Source organism: Nelumbo lutea, chromosome 6, assembly GCF_056320005.1.
Source record: "Nelumbo lutea isolate HS-2025 chromosome 6, American lotus-T2T, whole genome shotgun sequence".
Lineage (NCBI taxonomy): Eukaryota > Viridiplantae > Streptophyta > Magnoliopsida > Proteales > Nelumbonaceae > Nelumbo > Nelumbo lutea.
The window spans coordinates 22972140-22991430 of NC_142689.1; the positions used below are offsets into that span (position 1 = coordinate 22972140).

Sequence of the window (19291 nt, forward strand, 5' to 3'; positions counted from 1 at the left end):
TTGGGGTTTCATGTGCCACCCGCACAAAAATATTTATTTGTAAATATTCCCTTGCTTTCAACGCAACATTTCCACGTTTATACCACAGGAATTGAAAAAAAAAATCATTAATTTGCAATAAGAAATTGTGACATTGGTAGACCTCAAGGATGGTGTACCAAATTATGTATCAGAGTGCGCACACGCAGGTCAGAAGTACGGGTGCAAATCGGATTGAGCCCACTGTTAAATTTTTGATGATAAGTACAACTTGTGAATATGAATGAATGAAAAATAAGTAGATCATATGATATCTTTAATATATGATTAGTTGAAATATTGATTTACCTAGCAACAAAAAATCATAAATACATTGTAGTTGGATTCCTCAAATTAATGAAAATAACCATTCTAAGGCGCATAAATCATTCTCAAAGCGCTGATGAACTAATTCTTAAAGTGTTCTCAAGATAAACTTTGTTTAAAGAAAAAGGGAGAGAAACATGTGAGAGTATGAGGCCATTTGATAACAACACAAATAGTTAAAATGAAAAGCTCATTTCTTTCTCTTTTAGTCAATAAGATTTTAAGGAGATTGTTGGATCCTTAATGACTGAGGCTAGGGGTGGATACAAACTGAGATGAGCTGAATATTAGACTATTCAAAGCTTGTCTCGACAAAAAAGCACAAGGCTTAAACTCGATTTGAACTAGAAATATTACCTCGAATTCGACTCTATTGAAAAGCTCATATGTTCAACTTGGGTGTAGCTTGAGTTCAATAGTGAGTGAAGCCTACTTGTGCTCGAATTTAGTATTTGTCTTGCTTGTTTAGCATTTAAATACTGCTAAAAAAAACACATCAAAATTGCCTACTCTCATCAAGTTAGATCTTAAATTTTTAGCCAATAAGAGAAATTAAACCTTAAATTTTTACTGTTCTATTTTTTTTTCTTATATATACATATAAACGAATAAATAATATACAAACTTGATTAGACTTACAAGCTATATGAACAAAACTTCATACTATATATTTGAGCTTGAATCGATTAACGAGCCTATATATTGGACTTGAACTCAACTAGAAGTTCAATGTATACTGAATTGAATTGAGTTTTATTATTGAATTATTTTATCCACTAAAATACAAAACAGCAAATCATTTCCATTTAACAATCTCAGCTTTTATGAAACAACACCTAAGAATTTTAGAAGAATTAACCAAACAAGGACAGAATGGTCTCATACATAGAATAACATAAGAATGGTTTGGAGTTTTAGAAATGTTTAGGGGAATATTCCATGAAATCACCTGAAAAAAAAAAAAAAAGCTCTGGGGCAAATCGTTGGAATCCAAAAAGTCAGGGGGCTAAATGTCACTACCCCTGAGGTGAAAATGATTTACCTTTCTTTTTTAATATGAAAATGAAGGATCAAACGGTTAGGATCATCCATGTATGATGACGATTCACGAGTGGGACCAAATCCCAACCAACTGATACAGGGTATATAGGAGTTGGTGGTTAGTCATTTAATTGGGTTATTATAGCAGCGAGCGCCAGCTATTCAGCCAAGGAGAGGTTGCAGCTCACTTCAGCCGACTCTCATTCTCACAGTTAATAGGGAAAAAATCAACCAAAGGCAGAGAGAGAGAGGAAACCCACCTCCTGGATAGACTTACGAAGCCTAATCGAATGCGCATATATAGAGATTAGGTGGGGTTATGGTTAAAGAAAGGCAGCAACAGATCAGATCCTCCTAAAAAAAGAAAAACTGAAAAAGAAAGAAAGAGAAATAGGAAAAGCAATGGAAATGTCAGGGCTGGGCACTGGGGACAGCCTTGTCTGCTATTTCTTCGCTTGACTTATCTTCTCTCTTCCTTCCCAGTAATAATGATGATTCAACTTTGATTAGTTTTTCTCTGTACATCTCTCTGGATTCTCTTCTCAATTCTCAGCATATATTGTCCTTCCTGAGCTGAGCTCCTCCTTTGATCCTTTCTCTCTCTCCTTGACCCTGTCAGTCAGGGGGGTTGATCATCTCTGTGCATACAGTCGAAACAAAAACAATCAAAAGTTTTGAGAACCCATTAAAGCTCTCTCGCTCCACTGCGTATATGCCCAGACTACAGAGGTTGTACAGAAAGTCTCGTGTCTCGGATCCCAATATACGGTCTCTGGTGAACGCCAATAACGAGAAAACTGCCTGCCTGCTTTTTCTCCACTCACGCTCAAGTATAAAGGGTTGTGGTCCTCCAAACCCCACCTTTCCTTTTTAGCTTTCGCAATTCACAATAATATTTTCTAGCTCTCTCTCTCTATTCCCCTTTTTCCTTCCTTCCTCTCTTTTTGTTTATTTTTTTTTTCAGCTGTTGCATTCCCCGCCTCTTTACAGCTTCCATTCACCTTTCGTACAGAAGAGATTGCTTTGAGGCCTTGAGCTTGAGCTCCTGCTAATGCAAGAACCGGGTTTAGGAATGTTGGGTCATGGTATTGGCGGTGGAGGCATTGGTGGACTACACAACGACGTTTCCCTGTCGGTATCGGTAGCTGTTTCGGCCGAGCAACAACGGCAGCTCAAGGCCGAGATCGCTACTCATCCTCTCTATGAGCAGCTATTGACAGCTCATGTTGGGTGCCTCCGCGTTGCTACACCAATTGATCACTTACCTCTCATCGACGCTCAGCTCGCGCAGTCTCACCATATCTTTCGATCCTATGCTTCCCTACATCAAAACCGACACCAAGTGCTCTCTCCCCATGAGAGACAGGACCTCGACAACTTCTTGGTACATATATTCTCGACGACCTTTTTTCCTTTTCTTCTCTCTTCATCTGTTATTTCTTTCTCCCCTTAATATGCTCTCGTGATCTGGTGTTATTTACAGGCTCAATATTTGTTAGTCTTGTGTTCCTTCAAAGAGCAGCTTCAAAACCATGTTCGGGTCCATGCCGTCGAGGCTGTTATGGCTTGCCGTGAAATTGAGCAGTCCTTCCAAGCTCTTACCGGTTTGCTCTCTCTCTCTCTCTCTGATATCACTATACGTTTGATTTTGGAGATGATAAAAGATGCGTGATGGGCTTTTGTTTTAGATGTTCATTTTTTTAATTAATCTGTTTGCTTTTATTGTTGGATGCATTTGGTGGGTGGAAAGCTATACGGTTCCTTGTAAATCTGTGCTTTCCGTAAGAGAGGTGGGTGGAGCGGGACCACAAGGAAATAGTTTATAGTTAGCAAAGGTTCTGTTAGTTGGGTGATGGAGGGAACAAAGAACAATAAAGGGCCGATGTTTCATTCAGATGTTTAGCTTTACAGGGAGTACTTGTATTCTGATTGTTTTTCTTTCATAATCCATGAACCTTCTCCAATTCCTTACATTCTTCTTTGAACGTAACTTTGATGTGTTGGGATTGGTGTCTTTGGACCTGTACTAGAGTTTGAGGAGCAACCAAAGTTGGTGAATCAACACAAATTTGAAATATGATTTATTTAATTTAACTCCTTATATCATACTGTTAAAAAAGTATGAGATAGTCAGCTGCCCAAGCATGAAGATGAAGGTTCACATAGACAGAAATGAGTGTTCAAATATTCCATGACAATCTTGTACTATTGTTTCCTAATAACATGAATAAAGACTCTGCATTTTAGTACCTAACTGTCCATCATTTGGGATCTGGGTATGGGAAATGTGTTACGTGGAATGCAGGTCACCGCTTCTTAGACCGGTTGGTTTAAGTGTGTGACTGGACTTCAGTGCAATTCCTTCCAGTAGTCACATGCCAACACCCAAAAAAGTTCTGGGAATAAAATGTTGAAATGAGTATTTCAAACATAGCCTGAATCTGGATGGTGGCAGGTAAAACTTAAAAGGCTTTGAATTCTATAACCCAAATGCTAGGCCCTCTTAGCTTCCATGACAGTACTTGATTAAAATTAATTACTTACAGGTAAAGAAATTTCGCATATAAACTTGAGAGCCTTTTATTTTTCCTTTTTAATTCTCTAGTATTTTGGTTTGAGGTAGCATCTTCGTAGAGATAGAGATTCGAGTTGTCTGTCAGTGTAGCAATACTCGGCATCTCCTTTTTGACAGCATAATTTCAAGATAAGAAGATAGTAAATGATCTACTTGAATTGAAGATGGAATATAAAGTCGAAGTGCTGAAATTCTTGGTTCAACTTACTCATATATAATCGATGAGAGAGGTTCCTAGATCTTACTACTGGTGCACCTCAAGGAAATAGGTTCATGTATTACCCTTAGAAATCATACATGCATGCAAGCACTACTCATCAGATTCTTTGAATGTACAATCTCAAATTGAGACAAACCATTTCTTTTCACCAATTTCCATATTTTGACATTTAATAGTTTCCTTACCAGATCCATTAACAAACCGGGTTGGTTGCTTTAACAGTTTCCTTACACACCAGAAACTATTGCTCCCTTTAATCCTATGAAAAAAGCATGAAAGCTATATTCTAATACTATGGCAGAGAATTTTGATGGTTAAAATGCAACATATCATTACCTTCCGTAGGATTATAAAACAAAACCTTTGACTATTGTTTATCCAAGGGAAACTTCAGATTAAAATTCACTGTCGGTCCTTATGTATATACCTACCAAGTAAGTCCTTTTAGAAAACAAGCTACATGTTTCGTTTCAGAGTAAGGGATGAAAAGAGGAAACCAAACTGTTGATAGAGAATTCATTTCTTATTGTCATTAGATACAGAAGGTGTTGTTACTAATACGCAGGTTGGTCTCTATCTTTATCAAATCACCAAACTGTGCTTAACTGAAGTGATAGCATGCTAACTTCTCCATTAATTCATGACTTTCTCCAAGCTTAAGTCCCATTTATATGTAGCTGAAATAGAAACTTACATTGTAATGTTGCTATTTAATAATAACAACTAAAATGCAGCTAACATTAAAAATCAAAGAATGAAGTAACTCCTTGATGTGAGGATAGCTTTTAGGAACAGGTCCCATTCAGGCAACTAGAGGAAGTTGTCAACTCGGACGTCCATTCCTAGTTAATCCAGTAAAGCCCTATATATGGAAACCTTTTAGATTTTCTTCCACACAGAACTAGTAGTTTTATGAATACTTTTCGTTCTCCGATAAATCTCTTTCTTGTTTTTTGTGGATGATAAAGGATTTAGAGTAGTTTATATATATTTTAAATTATAGCATAATAACGCTCCTAATTATAGTTGATATATTTTAAATTCTATGCATTGGAAAATGGTGATTTTTGTCCAATAAATTGTTCATGGTCACCAATTTACCATGTAGAGACATGTAAAAGGAAAAAAGACACTCTCCAAGTCATTTTCATCTCCTTCTTACTATTGGTGGTTCTCTTAGAATTACTGTTGCGTTCTCGTACTTGGCACAGACCCTCATTCGAGAAAGATAAACTCAACTAACTGAACTAAACCTCATCCCAACCATTTGGGTCAGCTAGGCTACAAGTATCCTGTTTTGCATACATGTATATATGTAAGTAAGTATGTATGTATGTATGTAAGCACAAATTTGTCTTAAGAATTTCTTTCTGATGCTGTATAACATACAGAAAATGTATGATGTTCTTCGAATGGAAAAAGTTAGTCTGATAATTGATGGTAAAATATTCCTATTGACATACGAGTTATAGATTATAAATAGGGCATTAGTGATGTTGCAAAAAGAAATAAAAAAGGCTCTGAAATGTGAATTAGCTGACCCAATTTAAACAATAACTTAAATCTAACATCGTTATAGGTTTTTAATTAAGAATCACAACAAGAGGAAGCACCACAATATTGTACTTTTGCGAGTTTGTCTAAAATGTCGGAAACAATAGATTATAAGCTACACAGGCAAGCTAATGATAAAAAATGGCTATATGAGGAAAGGCATGATAATTCCTACTATTTTCATAAAGATTTTCAAAGTTAATAAGCATGACTAGAAATTGACATATATATACCCAAAATATTAAGAATTGCAGCCTTGCAGGTTAGAAGTAGGTGAAAGAGTTCATGCTTATTTTATCGTCTTCTTCTCATGTAGCTTTTGATCCCATAGCCTCTTGATAAGTAATAAACACTCTTATCCTAAATTCTTCTATTCATAAAAGTCATAACTTCAAAATGGAGAGGACAATTATCAGGGAGACAATCAAAGGCCTATGGAAATCTTATGCAATCAATCAAGATCTATACAGAGACTGGACCTCTCATTCCATTAGTTCCAAGATCTATCAATTTATTTATCCATTGATAGCTTGGTAACAGGAGTCTCATGGACTGGGTTTTATTGGCTAGTTCATTTTTGAGGTGAGGATTATTCTTGTTATGGATCATCCATGGGCCTTGAGTAGCTCTAAAATTGACCATTGTTTTGCCATGTCTTTTGGATTTGCACTTACCCATTTAATTATTTTTAATTAAAAAAAGTTATAACTTCAATGACATGCATTACTGAAAGAGAAACCCAACCATTTGAACACTATTGAATTTCCCCAGTTGTATTACGTATCCAGATTATGCCGAGGGAACAATGCTCCATGGCACCTTACCCTCTTGTTTAGACCTTTTGACTTTCAGCCTGGGGAGTGGAGATATGAATATAAGACGAACTTTTTGTGGATACTTGATATTTTAGGGTGATACATAACAATTTTATTTTGGCATAAATATACTTTAACTTGAGTTCCAATTATCAAGACACTCCAATTTAACAATTTTTATATAGTAGTATCTCTTTCATTTCTTAATTACAAACCACATGTCTGTAAATAAAAGTTATTGAAAATAAGAGCTAACACAATTTTTTTTTTCAAAAATCTTTGTTCTTCCCATAAAATTACACTTTTCGTAAAAATATATAACTTTTAAGAAATTGAACTATGACTTGTCTAGATATGCAAGCAAGAATATATTAGAGGAGAAATTGTGTAGTATGTAAACTGTAGATGGGAGAACGAAATGTATTCATATCTTTTATAGAAAAAAATCCTAATGCAACCTATTTGATTAGTTGACTTAAGAAAGGTAGAAATGTAACTAAAACTGTGATGGACTATGTTGAAATTCTATAGAGAAAAATGTAATTTTGGGTTTATATTATGAGAGAATAGAAATTTCCCCTTTATTTTTCTATCTTTTATTTATAATTTGCACAGATTTGTTGAAGCATCGGTAACTGTAGAACGATTCTAAGGCATTAAAACACCATATTTGATTCTTCTTTTTTTGTTTGAAAGAGATTATAAAAAGAAGAGATAAACAGTTTTCAAGTATAGTTGCAAAGATGGCAATTCACTACTTAGCCTCTCTTTGTTATTTTGGTCAAGTTTGTCTGCAATTTTCATATGCACTGGTGTAAATGCATGGGAATGCAAAAAGACCGAGTGTATATTATGGTTTACTTCTGCTTAGGAGGAGGGTTATCTGTTTGGGAATGAGGTATAGTGCAAGATGCTGTTGTCCCCACTTTATATGGGAGAATAGAGGTAGGAGGAAGGTGGTGCAATTTTGCATTGGTTTTTGGGATACACAATACAAAATTTTGTATTAGATAGGATTGCAAATCATAATTACAAGCAAACAGATGCAAAACTGAACTGGGCGAAAAATTTTTGTCCATGTCAAATTTCCACTGCAAACAAATAGATTTGTGCTAATAATTAGCTATTTGCCAGTTTTGCTCTGTGACAACTAATGCATCATTAAGACCTTGTTTGTTTATGGTCCGAATTTCTTTTGCACTGGTGTAAATGTATGGGGGTCCAAATAGGTTGTGAGTGTAGGTTCTGGTTTACGTTTGCTTGATATTTGATTCTTATTTGTTTTGACAAGTAAAATGAAGCGGTCCCCATTTTACATGAAAAAGAATGGAGACAGGTGGAGGGCTATTTGTTTGGGAGTGTTATGGGAAGCAAGGTGATATAGCCTCCACTTTATATGAGAGAATTGAGGTAGGAGACACTGCCAATGAATGCAAATGAGTAAAGAATTACAAGTTTTGTATGAGGCAGGAGTGTCAATCATAGTTATAAACAGATGCAAAACTGAACTGGGAGCAAACTTTGTATCCCATTCAGATTTGTGCCGCAAACTAAAGAACTTAAGGGTTTGTTTGGGAAGACTGCAAAGACAAATATGTTCAATTCTAATACAAAATATGCTGAACAAAAGTGTTGCATTTTTGTATTTGTAGCCCCTCCCAAACTGAGTTTGGAAAGAGTACAAATACAAATATATAAAGAACAAAACCTTGTAGTTTGTATGTATTTGTACTGTACAAATTTTAATTTGTACTCTTCCCAAATTGAATATAAGGCTTAGTTTTGGAAGAGTACAAATACAAATATGTAGAGTGCAAAACCTTGTATTTTGTATTATTTTGTATGTATTTGCACTGTACATATTTGTAATTGTACTCTTTCCAAACTGATTCAAAATAAAATTCAAGGTTGAGCTCTCTCCAAATTTTTATGCAACTATTTAGAACCTTCATTGGGCTCATTCAATTAGAATGCAACGCGGGCAGTCTGGGCCGGATTTAAGGTCAACCCAGCCCAACTCTAGGTATTGTGCATAGGTCCAAAGCCCAGACTGAACCTGAGGTGAAGCTTGAACTGTCCAACCTAGGCCCAGCCCAAAGTGATATTTAACACACTTGGGTTGGGCTCAGTTTTAGGACGGGTTCAGGGTAATCAGTTTGGCTCAAACGGGCTTCTTAGGCCTAATGTATCTATCCTAAACCTATTTATCATCAAAAGTTTAGACCATTAAATAGGAATCTTTTATATTTTGTATATATGCTGTGTAATTGGGCTGGGCTTAGGCTGTCCAAGGGAAAGGCCCAGGTCCAGTCCAAAAAGTAGGCAAGCTGGGGTTTCGGGGCCTAGCCCAGCCCGAGGGCAAAAAATCCAAGCCCATACGGTGTGAAATTGTGGGCTGGTTGGTCTGGGCTCGGGCTGGGGCCACCCAACGCCAGATTGTTAGGAATCAGTTTACAGAACTATTTTCATGTTTATGTATCAAATATTAGAATCTATCCAAGTGGAGGGGTGATTGAAATGGTTGAGAATCATTTTACAGAACAAATTTTCTTGTTTGTCACATAATTATTCCTTTGTAAGAAGGATGCGTGTATCCGATCCGATGCTGTAATTTGTTTTTATCAGAAAGGATATGCTTTTTCTTAATTTCTGAGTACAAAGAAACTGAGAATCAAGATCGTTTTATTTATTTATTTATTTTATTTCGTCCAAGTTGGAAGTAAAGTTGATGTGTAATCAAGTTTCTGATGCCTTTTCCTTGTGTAAAACGAATTTGATGAATTGGAGCACTTCAAATGATAGTTATGTTTCTGTTTATTGAATAGAGATGAGATGCATCTATGCTCAACCTAGTTGCAGCCCAACAGATAATCACGCCTTCCTCAATCTCTGTCTTTGCGTTAACTTTTAGCCTAATCCAACTTTTGGCAGGTGGATAGAAACAATGTTTTCAAAACTGAACTGGACCGGACGGTCGGACAGGAAAAACCACCAGGAACCAGTCATCTGACCAGATCCGTTTCACTCCAGAACCATCTTTTGGCCAAAAACCAATAATTTGGTCAGCAAACCGTTGATCCAGGCGGTTGAACCATTCGAACCATGGACCTGGGCAACCGTTTTGGCTGTTTTTTATTGTTAATTTTTTTTTATTTTTTGTCAGAACGGGCTGTCAGTTTGGTTCGAATGGTCGGACCGTTCAACCACCCCTGAACGGTTTGTTGTTGAGTTTGGTTTTAAAAACCTTGGGTAGAAAAGATTTTTTGTTGTGTCTGTAAGCAAACAATTGAAATATCAAAGGGTATTATTTAGAGGAGAATGTGGAATATGGTATTCAAGAAGAAAGAAAGAAGAAAAAGAAAAACACAAGACATCTGGGGAATAGACTTCAATGAGTTGGTTTGAACATATTAGATGTAAAGGGTTGCGGACTTGGGTACCCGAGTGGAAGAACTTCTCAATCAAAAAAAAAAGTGGAAGGCTTTCAGTTTCAGCTTTTGGCTTTTGGGCCTGGTTCTCGGGCTGGGATACTAAACCCAGGTTACTCTTTCTTTTTTCTCCCGGTAAGAAAACCCAGGCTAACGTAGGGGGTAACCGAACTGTGGGCATAAATTTCAAACTAAACTGGTTTTTGACCAATTTGGTTCTTCATTTTTTCGATTTTTCAATATTTATGATATATAATAGTTTGTACTATATATTCGGATAGGTTTGGTTTTTTGGTTATTTTTGAGCACCCCTAACTCAAGGTTCATATCTAAAGACCAAAAATTCAGGTTTAAATAAACTCAGATCCAGATATGTAATTGGTTTTAACATCAAAGTGAAGATTAAATGTCCCATCCAACTCTTGTACTTGTGACCTTCAACTAAAATACCATGGTTAAAAAAACAACTATTTGATTCTGTGCTTGCTTTTCTCCGGGCATTAAAAAAAAAAAGGTATTTGGCAAAACGAGATATATATGTACTTTCTATTATGAGATGAGTTGGATCAAAGGTGAATTCAATAGTACAGATAAAAAAAAGGATCCATATTTCTCAGAAGAACCTATATCTGCTCCTAAATTTGCTATGTTTGGACAAAATTCATATCCATATGACCCATTTAAAGTTTTCATGTAAATTCTTATTAGGCCATGTACCACGAGCTTTTAAGATTTTGGTAATGTGAAAAAGAAAACAAATGGATAAATATGTAAAATGTAATGAAGTGGTTCCAAATTTCTTGTCTGATCTAGTTCAAGCCCTAAGATGTTGTTCTTTTATTTCCTTTTTCTATCATTTATTTTTAATATAATAGAATTTTTGTGTGCTGGGGCAGAGCATTTTCTGAGTTTTTTATTGGTCTGGCTAGGGCACGCCTGGATTACATGTTCTTTGATACCATAGACGGTCTGGTGTGGTGTTACAGCCCAAGGAGGAATATATTGGGCTTAAGTCACCATGCTGATTCTCTAAATCGTCTCATAACAGAATAGCATGGAATAGGTTTACTTGGATAACAATATCGCATATGGGCCCACCCAGACCATAACCTGGTCCACCTCTTAGATGGTTAACCGCATTTTGTCGTACCGTCTCTCCATTTGTCTAAAACCTAAAAGTTGACTTTGATGCTTGGTGTTGGAACTATTTTTTATGTATGTGCATTATTTGAGAACTATCAACTATTTATGTGCAATGTTTGGAATCTTCCCACATTTGACCTCAATCCATGCATTTTATTGGAAAAGCCTTTTGAGAAACCTGTTTGAACTGTTACTAGTACAAAGCCCCTTCTTATTATTAGCAAAAAGAAAATCACCTTCTTACACCTTCATCTTGATTGATTAATGAGAATGAGAAAACCTGTTTGAATAAAGCACTGAAGATAACCCAACTTTATACATACATGGAGTTATTACAGCTATTCTATTTAAAACGAATTTTTCTGAAGGCCCTGCTTTTCAGTTACAGATTTTGGAGGCAGTTTTGTTTCTGCTATTCTGCCTAGACTTGATCAGAGCAACTGGCGCTAGTAGAGAAAAAAATAAGAAAATGCAGATTTCCTTTGCTTTCTTTTATCTTTCTATTTTTTGCACAAACGTTATTTCAATAAGAGAGATGGATCAGGAATGAATACAATGCTATAACAATTTATCAGCTCTGGTTGCACACAAATTACAATTGCAGCTTAGTGTATGTAATATCTAATTATGACCAAGGCCTTATATGCACATTACTTGACAACCATGCCTGCAATCTTCTTTCAGGAGTAACTCTAGGGGAAGGAACTGGTGCAACGATGTCAGATGATGAAGACGAACTGCAGATGGATTCTGCATTAGATCAGGCAGGTGCAGATGGGCATGACGTGATGTCATTTGGTCCATTGCTTCCAACCGAATCTGAAAGATCTTTGATGGAGAGAGTTAGGCAGGAATTGAAGATAGAGCTGAAGCAGGTGAAATTCTTCATGATCGTCAGAAATCTCCCAATGTTTCTTTTGTTTGCACGAAGGCACCAGTCTACTCCCTTGATATGGAAAATCTGTACAGCAAGGATCTAAATATCAATACACCCGATAACAAAAATTGGGTATCAGTGTGTATCGATAAGACTGATACTCTTGTTTATTTATTTTATTTATATTTTATTTTTATCAGCCTGAGTGGGATGCCTTCTATCATCCCAAACTTTCAGAACCCTCCAACCCTGTGTGTATTTGTGTATCCATGAGTCACCATGACCTTGGATATGGATATGATACACATATCATATCAATATCTTGATCCTTGCTGTACAGCAGTAACTGTAGTAGACATTATTAACTAATTAGAAAGCTGAACTATTGTCTTCCTCGGATGTAGGGCTTTAGGTCAAGAATTGAAGATGTAAGAGAGGAAATCTTAAGAAAAAGAAGGGCAGGAAAGTTGCCTGGTGATACAACTACTGTCTTGAAGAATTGGTGGCAACAACACTCAAAGTGGCCATACCCTACGGTAAACAACCACATCTATGTTTAATATTCTCAGTTCAGATGTGATTTTTTTAGGAATAATAAATATATTTCATATTCTTAACATAACCATAATGTAATTTAAAACAAATCAGCTAGTGGCTTTATATTTCTTTTAACCTTGAATGTGTAATAGGCAAAAAGTGTTAAAAGTTTTCTCAAATTCCTTAGTTTCCATTCACATCAAATAAGATTGTTGAGAATTTACTTATTAGAGAAATAAAATACAGTGTGCAAAAAACAGAACAAGATAACTGAAATTTTCTAAAATATTATTTATCAAATGCATAACCAAATATACTCTGGAAGTGGAAAATGAATCATCTTCCTGGACTTTTCTGTGTGATTTCACTCAAGCCTATTGAAATGGACTTAACATAATCCAAGTTTGTCCACTTCCATTAAAATCCTCTTTCACATGCTTCTTACCATATGCCTTGTTCAATGTGGAAAATTAAGCGTAATCCACATTGGTCTACCTCAATTCGAATCCTCTTTCCCATGTTTCTTACCAAAAGTCTCATACAAGGTAGAAAATGAAATATTCTACTGGATGGACCCAACAATCTAGAACCAACAACAAAACATGTTAATGTACTCCTATCGGAATAACAAGTCATGAATACCTTAGGACTTAAAGTCCACTTATCCTGAACATTGATCTAGAAACTCCTAAAAAGAAAAAATAAGTTAGAAACTTTACCATGCAACAGAACTAATTTTCTTTTCTTTATTGAGTTTTGGAATGTAAAGTTATGTTTCTTTTTGATAATTAGGAAAGGATAAGTTGAAAACTTTCTGATCTTTTGTGAGGGGCATAACTTATCAGCATCTGTACAGCTTTAGATAGTGTTTGACTGTTTGGTTACAAAATATGTTTTTTTTCTTTTTATTGATAACTGGATCAAATAGAATTATTAAAAAAATAAAAAGATTGCAGTTTTAAGATTACCTAAACGAAAAGGGAAAAAAAGAGAGAACATGGTAATTTTAAATTGCAACTGAATTTACCCCTCTTTTGGAAAGTTTATTATGTTTTTGGAAGGTCAATGCATTCAAATTGGTTTCTTTTCTTTTCTGAGATCTAGAATGTAAAGCTGGGCTCTTTTTCTGATAACCTGATGGAAGAATTTGAAAACCTCCTGATCTTTATCATGTGCATAAATTGTCAGCATCATGTAATTTTGTACACAGCACTTACTAACAATTGTACAAGTATTTAATCGAAAAAAATGAAAAGAATTTTAATGTTAATACATGACATGGAGATCACAAATAAATCTCCAGGAAGGCTCTCCCCCACCCCCACCCCCCATGTGTGTAGGGGTATTATGTCTCTGTTCCTCCTTTTCCTTTAATTGGAAATGAAACTTTATTGAAAAATAAAGAGGAAAGATCTATAAGGATGACTATCCTTGCTAGCAATAAGTACCCTTGATAGAAAGAACCACATAATAACATTGCAATATCAATCACAACAAGAAGTCCAAACTCCAAATTTCTTCTGGCCAACACCATTATTGACAAGAGAATCACCCAAATCTATTGTTTGCTAACTTTGGGATCCAAGAGAGTTAGTTATATTCAATTGAATGACCCACATTTGATCCTATGTAATAGGATGGGATGGCCTCCAAGGATGAAGGACCAGCTGTTTAAGTTCTTAACCAGCCAGTGAAAAACTCAGAGACTCAAGCACTGCCTTGTAAAAAACGCTATAACTGTGTCAAACAATTCTAAAAGCATATACTCTTAATAGGTTCTCAATTATAATGAAATCTTCCGCCACATTGCTGGAGAAACATGAAATATGGCTCATATTATCCCTGAACACACCAGTGAAAAGTTGTTGGAATTCCCATAAGACAATTATGAAAGATAAGCTTTAATCCAGTACCTGCGGTGACTACTGTCACTTCACCTCATTCTGATAGGAGTAACTCATGAATCACTCCCAGTCTAGGCAACCCACGGCCATCAGGGATTGGGGGAGTTTTCAGAGATGCCCAGGGACAGATTATTTCTTTATTGTCTGGCCCTATAGGAGTGGCAGATTCAGTTAGTGCGGAATTCCACTACATGGGGCAGAGATTGCTAAAGAATTGAACATTGAACATTTATTAATTGAAGGTAACTCCAAACTAGTAATAGGGTGGTTGAAAGAACCAGAGACAGTGGCCTGGTCTTTTAGGGGAGCCTTGAGGAGATTTAAATGGCTAACCTCAAACGTCTCTGTCAGTCCTCAATGGGAAAGAAGATTGGCAAATGGGATGGCAGATTGCTCAGCTAAGCAAGGGGTGCACAGGAACCAGCTTTTTTGGGCTATTTTGTAAGTTTTGGGGTTATCTTGAGGCAGCATCTCGCCTCTTCAAGGGATGCAACATCTGTGTACTTCTTTACTGATCTTTGTTAATTAACAAAACTCTATTACTTATCAAAAAAAAAAAATCATGGACCGCTTCCATCCCTATTGTTGTGATCCTGTAAGTTTTTTTTTTTGGATCAGTAAAGAGAATTTCATTAATATAATAAGATGTGATCTTGAGGCAGCATCTCGCCTCTTCAAGGGATGCAACATCTGTGTACTTCTTTACTGATCTTTGTTAATTAACAAAACTCTATTACTTATAAAAAAAAAATCATGGACCGCTTCCATCTCTATTGTTGTGATCCTGTAAGTTTTTTTTTTTTTTTTTGGAGCAGTAAAGAGAATTTCATTAATATAATAAGATGTGAATTACAGATTATGAGTAGCCTTGGCTACCCAACTAAAATTAAACTGCCACCTATCACTTATGATTTCTCATTCTTACATCTGAGCCCAAAAATACTGATCCCTGTTTGCCCCTTGGTTTGCTAGCTGGTCTGCAAATCCGTTTTCTGCCCTTGGAGTCCACTGAAATGATAACTGCAAGTCCTTGGAGAGGTTTTTAATCTTCTAGATATCATTTCTATGCAGCCAGGGTATTTGTTTAGTTTGCTTTAGCCAGTTTATTACTACTGGGGAGTTGTCTTCCACAACAAGCTTTCGCATCCCCATCTCCTTAGCTTTTTGGATCCAAAATACCATTGTATTTGGTTCATCTGTAGTGGAATCACCCCTACTAATAGGGCCTGAGAACAGCCCCACTACATTTTCTGTGTCATCTCTAAATACCCCTCCAATTCCAGATCTTCCCAGGTTGCCAAGGCTGCTTCCATCAAAGTTCAGTTTGAGTAATCCTGATCCAGGGGTATCCAATTCCTTTTAATACCTTCTTAAGAGTTGAGGAAGAAGCAACTTCCCTCCAGTTCCTAATTATGTCATTCATTGTAAAGTCTGAAAACAAGTTTAGTGACTGTACCCATGATATTACCTTTACCACAATTCTTTCCATTATTTCTTGCATCTTTTCTTTTCTTCAAAAATTTTCAAGTTTCTTTCCTCCCACAATACCCAAATTACTGCTGCTCTTGTGCATCTCCATAGTGCTCTCCCTCTTCTTTTTGGCGATCTAAAAGTAGAGGGGTCAAAAAGCCTTTCCAATTTTATCGGAGTATCCTACCTGCATTCAAAAAGATGAAAGAACTAATCCTAAATACCACAGGGGACAAGGATATGATAAGCAGTCTCACCATTCATTTCACATAAGCAGCACCAATTAGGCGATAGGCACCAGCCAGGCCTCTTTCTTTGCATCAGATCACAGGTGTTGATTGCACCATGATAGACCTCCCAACAAAAAGCACTCACTTTATGGGGAATAGGGCAACACCATACTTCTTTTACAGGGAAAGGTACCCCAGGTTGAACAGGATAGGACGAGGATTTGAAGAAGGAAGCACAGCTAAAGACTCCAGAGGGGTGGGGGCGCCCAAACCCTAGTGTCTTGTTCAGAAATGTCTAGAAACACCCCATCAATCAGCTGCAACAAAGAAGACAAAGAATCCATCTCGGAATCCCTCACCTCTCTATGAAGACCCAGATTCCAAGCAAAACCAAACAGGGAGGGGGAGGGGAAGATGAAATCAGAAACCCGCTTGCATTTGAGGGAGGAGAGGGCAAAGATTAAAGGGAACAATTTTTTTAAGGATTGCTCGCCCATCCACACATCTTCCCAATAACTGATTTTATTACCTGAATTGAGATAAAATTTGACGAGGTTGAGAAACGATGGGAGAACTTTGTTAATTGCTTTCCAAGGTGAGGAACTAGAAGCCCTACGAGAAACTCCAGCATCCCAGCCATTCTTAGAGAGCCCATGTACACTAGTTACCACTTTGTGCCAAAGCCTATTTGTCTCGTGCGGGAATCTCCAATAATCACTTCCCTAATAAGGCCTCATTCCTTTCCTTCAACTTCCCTAGTCCTAAGCCTCCGAGCTCCTTTCTTCTGGTCACCACTTCTCACCTGATTATCTTCTCTAACTTTTTTCCAATAGCTTGAGGCATGCTAAACACTGAGATAATATACTGGGAGATTTGCTAGTGGATCTAATAAGAGTTATCCTACCCGCCAAAGAGATGTAATTCCTTTTCCATGCAGCTAATTTCTTTTCAAAATTTTCAACTACCGGATTCCAGAACCCAAGACTTTTAGGATTGGCACCAAGGTGGAGTCCTACATACTTCATTGGCATACTTTGTAAATGTAGAGAACACTGATGTGGGTCCCACAGCTACGGTCCCACTGTGTTCATAGGGCAGAAGGTGTTCTAGTCTGCCTAGGGTTAGCTATTGGTCATTTAGTTGTTTCAGTTGTTATTTGTTTTCACTGTAGCTACTGTAGCTACAGTAGTCCGAACCAGTAAGGAGAAGAAGATGAAAGAACTGTCGAACTTGATGGCTAAACCCTATCAGTCGACCTCTTAATAGTGATTAGGCTTCTAATTAAATGTACAAGGACTAAACTGCCCCTACTTAAGTATGGGACAGAGAACCTCTAATAAGACTGCCACATAAGCTCATAACTTAACCATGGTGAGATGACTAATCTACCCTTATTCGGCTAACTCTAACACTCCCCCTCAAGCTGGAGAATATATATCATATAATCCCAGCTTGTTACATATATAGTTCACTCTCCCTGAGCTTAAGGCTTTTGTAAACAAATCTGCCCACTGATCACCTGAGCTTACATGTTCTGTGCTTATCTCTCTAGTAAGAACCTTCTCCCTCACAAAGTGGCAATCAATCTCTATGTGCTTTTTTTTCTCATGAAAAACAGGGTTGGATGAGATATGGAGCGTAGCTTGATTGTCACAGTACAACTTCATAGGTTTATCCATGTGGAACCCGATTTCTTGTAGGAGATTCTTCAACCACACTAATTCACATGTAGTGTGTGCCATGGCTCTGTACTCGGCTTCAGCACTGTTTCTAGCCACAACCGTCTACTTTTTACTCTTCCACGTCACAAGATTTCCTCCAAGAAATGTGCAATAACCTGTAGTAGATCTTCTATCAGACACAGAGCCCGCCCAATCTGCATCCGTGTACCCAACTACTTCAAGTTTTCCTCCTGGTTTATACAATAGCCCACGACCTGGAGCTCCCTTCAAATATCTTACAATTCTAAGAACTACATCCCAGTGAGATATATAAGGGTTCTGCATAAATTGGCTCACCACACTGACTGCAAAGGAGATGTCTGGTCTCGTGATAGTCAAATAGTTCAGCTTCCCCACTTGTCGTCTATACCTTCCAGGATCATCAAATATTCCCCCTGTATCACTGCTCAACTTAACATTTGGTTCCATAGGAGTCTCAGCCAGTTTTGCACCTAACAGTCTTATTTCATCCAATAGATCAAGAACATATTTTCTTTGGCACAGGTTTACACCTTGTCTTGATCTAGCAACTTCTATACCCAAGAAATACTTCAATGTCCTAAGGTCTTTTGTTTGAAAATGATTTTGCAGAAAGACCTTGAGTTTGTCGATCCCCAATTTGTCACTGCCAGTTATGACAATATCATCCACATAGACCACTAATAAAATCTTTCCAGCTTCTGAGTCATAGCTAAACATTGAGTGATCAACCTGGCATTGTTTCATTCCAAAATTCTTCACCACTTCACTAAACTTCCCGAACCAAGCATGAGGCGATTGTTTCAACCCATAAATTGTCTTTTTCAGTCTGCACACCTTACCAGCCTCCCCCTGAGCAACAAACCCAGGTGGTTGCTCCATATATACCTCCTCTATAAGGTCACCATGAAGGAAGGCATTTTTTATGTCAAGTTGAAATAAGGGCCAATCATACATAACTGCCAGGGAAATTAACACACGGACATAGCTAATCTTAGCCACTGGAGAGAAGGTCTCCATATAGTCCACTCCATACAACTGTGAATACCCTTTAGCAATAAGTCTGGCTTTCAGACGCTCCACACTACCATCTGGCAAGTATTTAACAGTATACACCCATTTACAACCCACAATATGCTTACCAGGGGAAGAGTAGTGAGCTCCCACGTGTGAGTATGTTGAAGAGCAGAGAGTTCCTCCTCCAATTGCCTGCTTCCACCCAGGTGAACTAAGAGCCTCTTGGACGTTGTTAGGTATGGAAATAGATGACAATAGTGAAACAAACTGGTGATGTGAGGCGGAAAGGCTAGATACTGAAACAAAATTGGAAATGGGATGGAGAGTAGAACTACGTTTACCTTTCTGTAAGGCAATGGGTAGGTCAAGTCCTGAAGGTTCAGCAACAGGAGCAACGACAGGATCCACGGACAAGGTAGAAGTTGGAGGAGGGGC

General features: G+C 37.2%; 1 protein-coding gene across 2 annotated transcripts in view; it reads left to right on the forward strand.

Annotated features, from left to right (window-relative positions):
- Nucleotides 1–1577: 1577 nt before the first annotated feature.
- The window catches only part of LOC148847919 (homeobox protein HD1-like), a 28057-nt gene continuing 10343 nt past the window's right edge, over nucleotides 1578–19291 (forward strand). The window contains exons 1-5 of one of the 2 annotated variants that reach the window (XM_088949437.1): nucleotides 1578–2225; nucleotides 2399–2770; nucleotides 2870–2990; nucleotides 11806–11996; nucleotides 12403–12534. In XM_088949437.1, the coding sequence (XP_088805563.1) occupies nucleotides 2438–2770; nucleotides 2870–2990; nucleotides 11806–11996; nucleotides 12403–12534 (777 nt within the window). In that variant the 5' untranslated portion in view covers nucleotides 1578–2225; nucleotides 2399–2437. The remainder of the gene's footprint in view (nucleotides 2226–2398; nucleotides 2771–2869; nucleotides 2991–11805; nucleotides 11997–12402; nucleotides 12535–19291) is intronic. The other variant, XM_088949438.1, reaches the window with a different exon arrangement.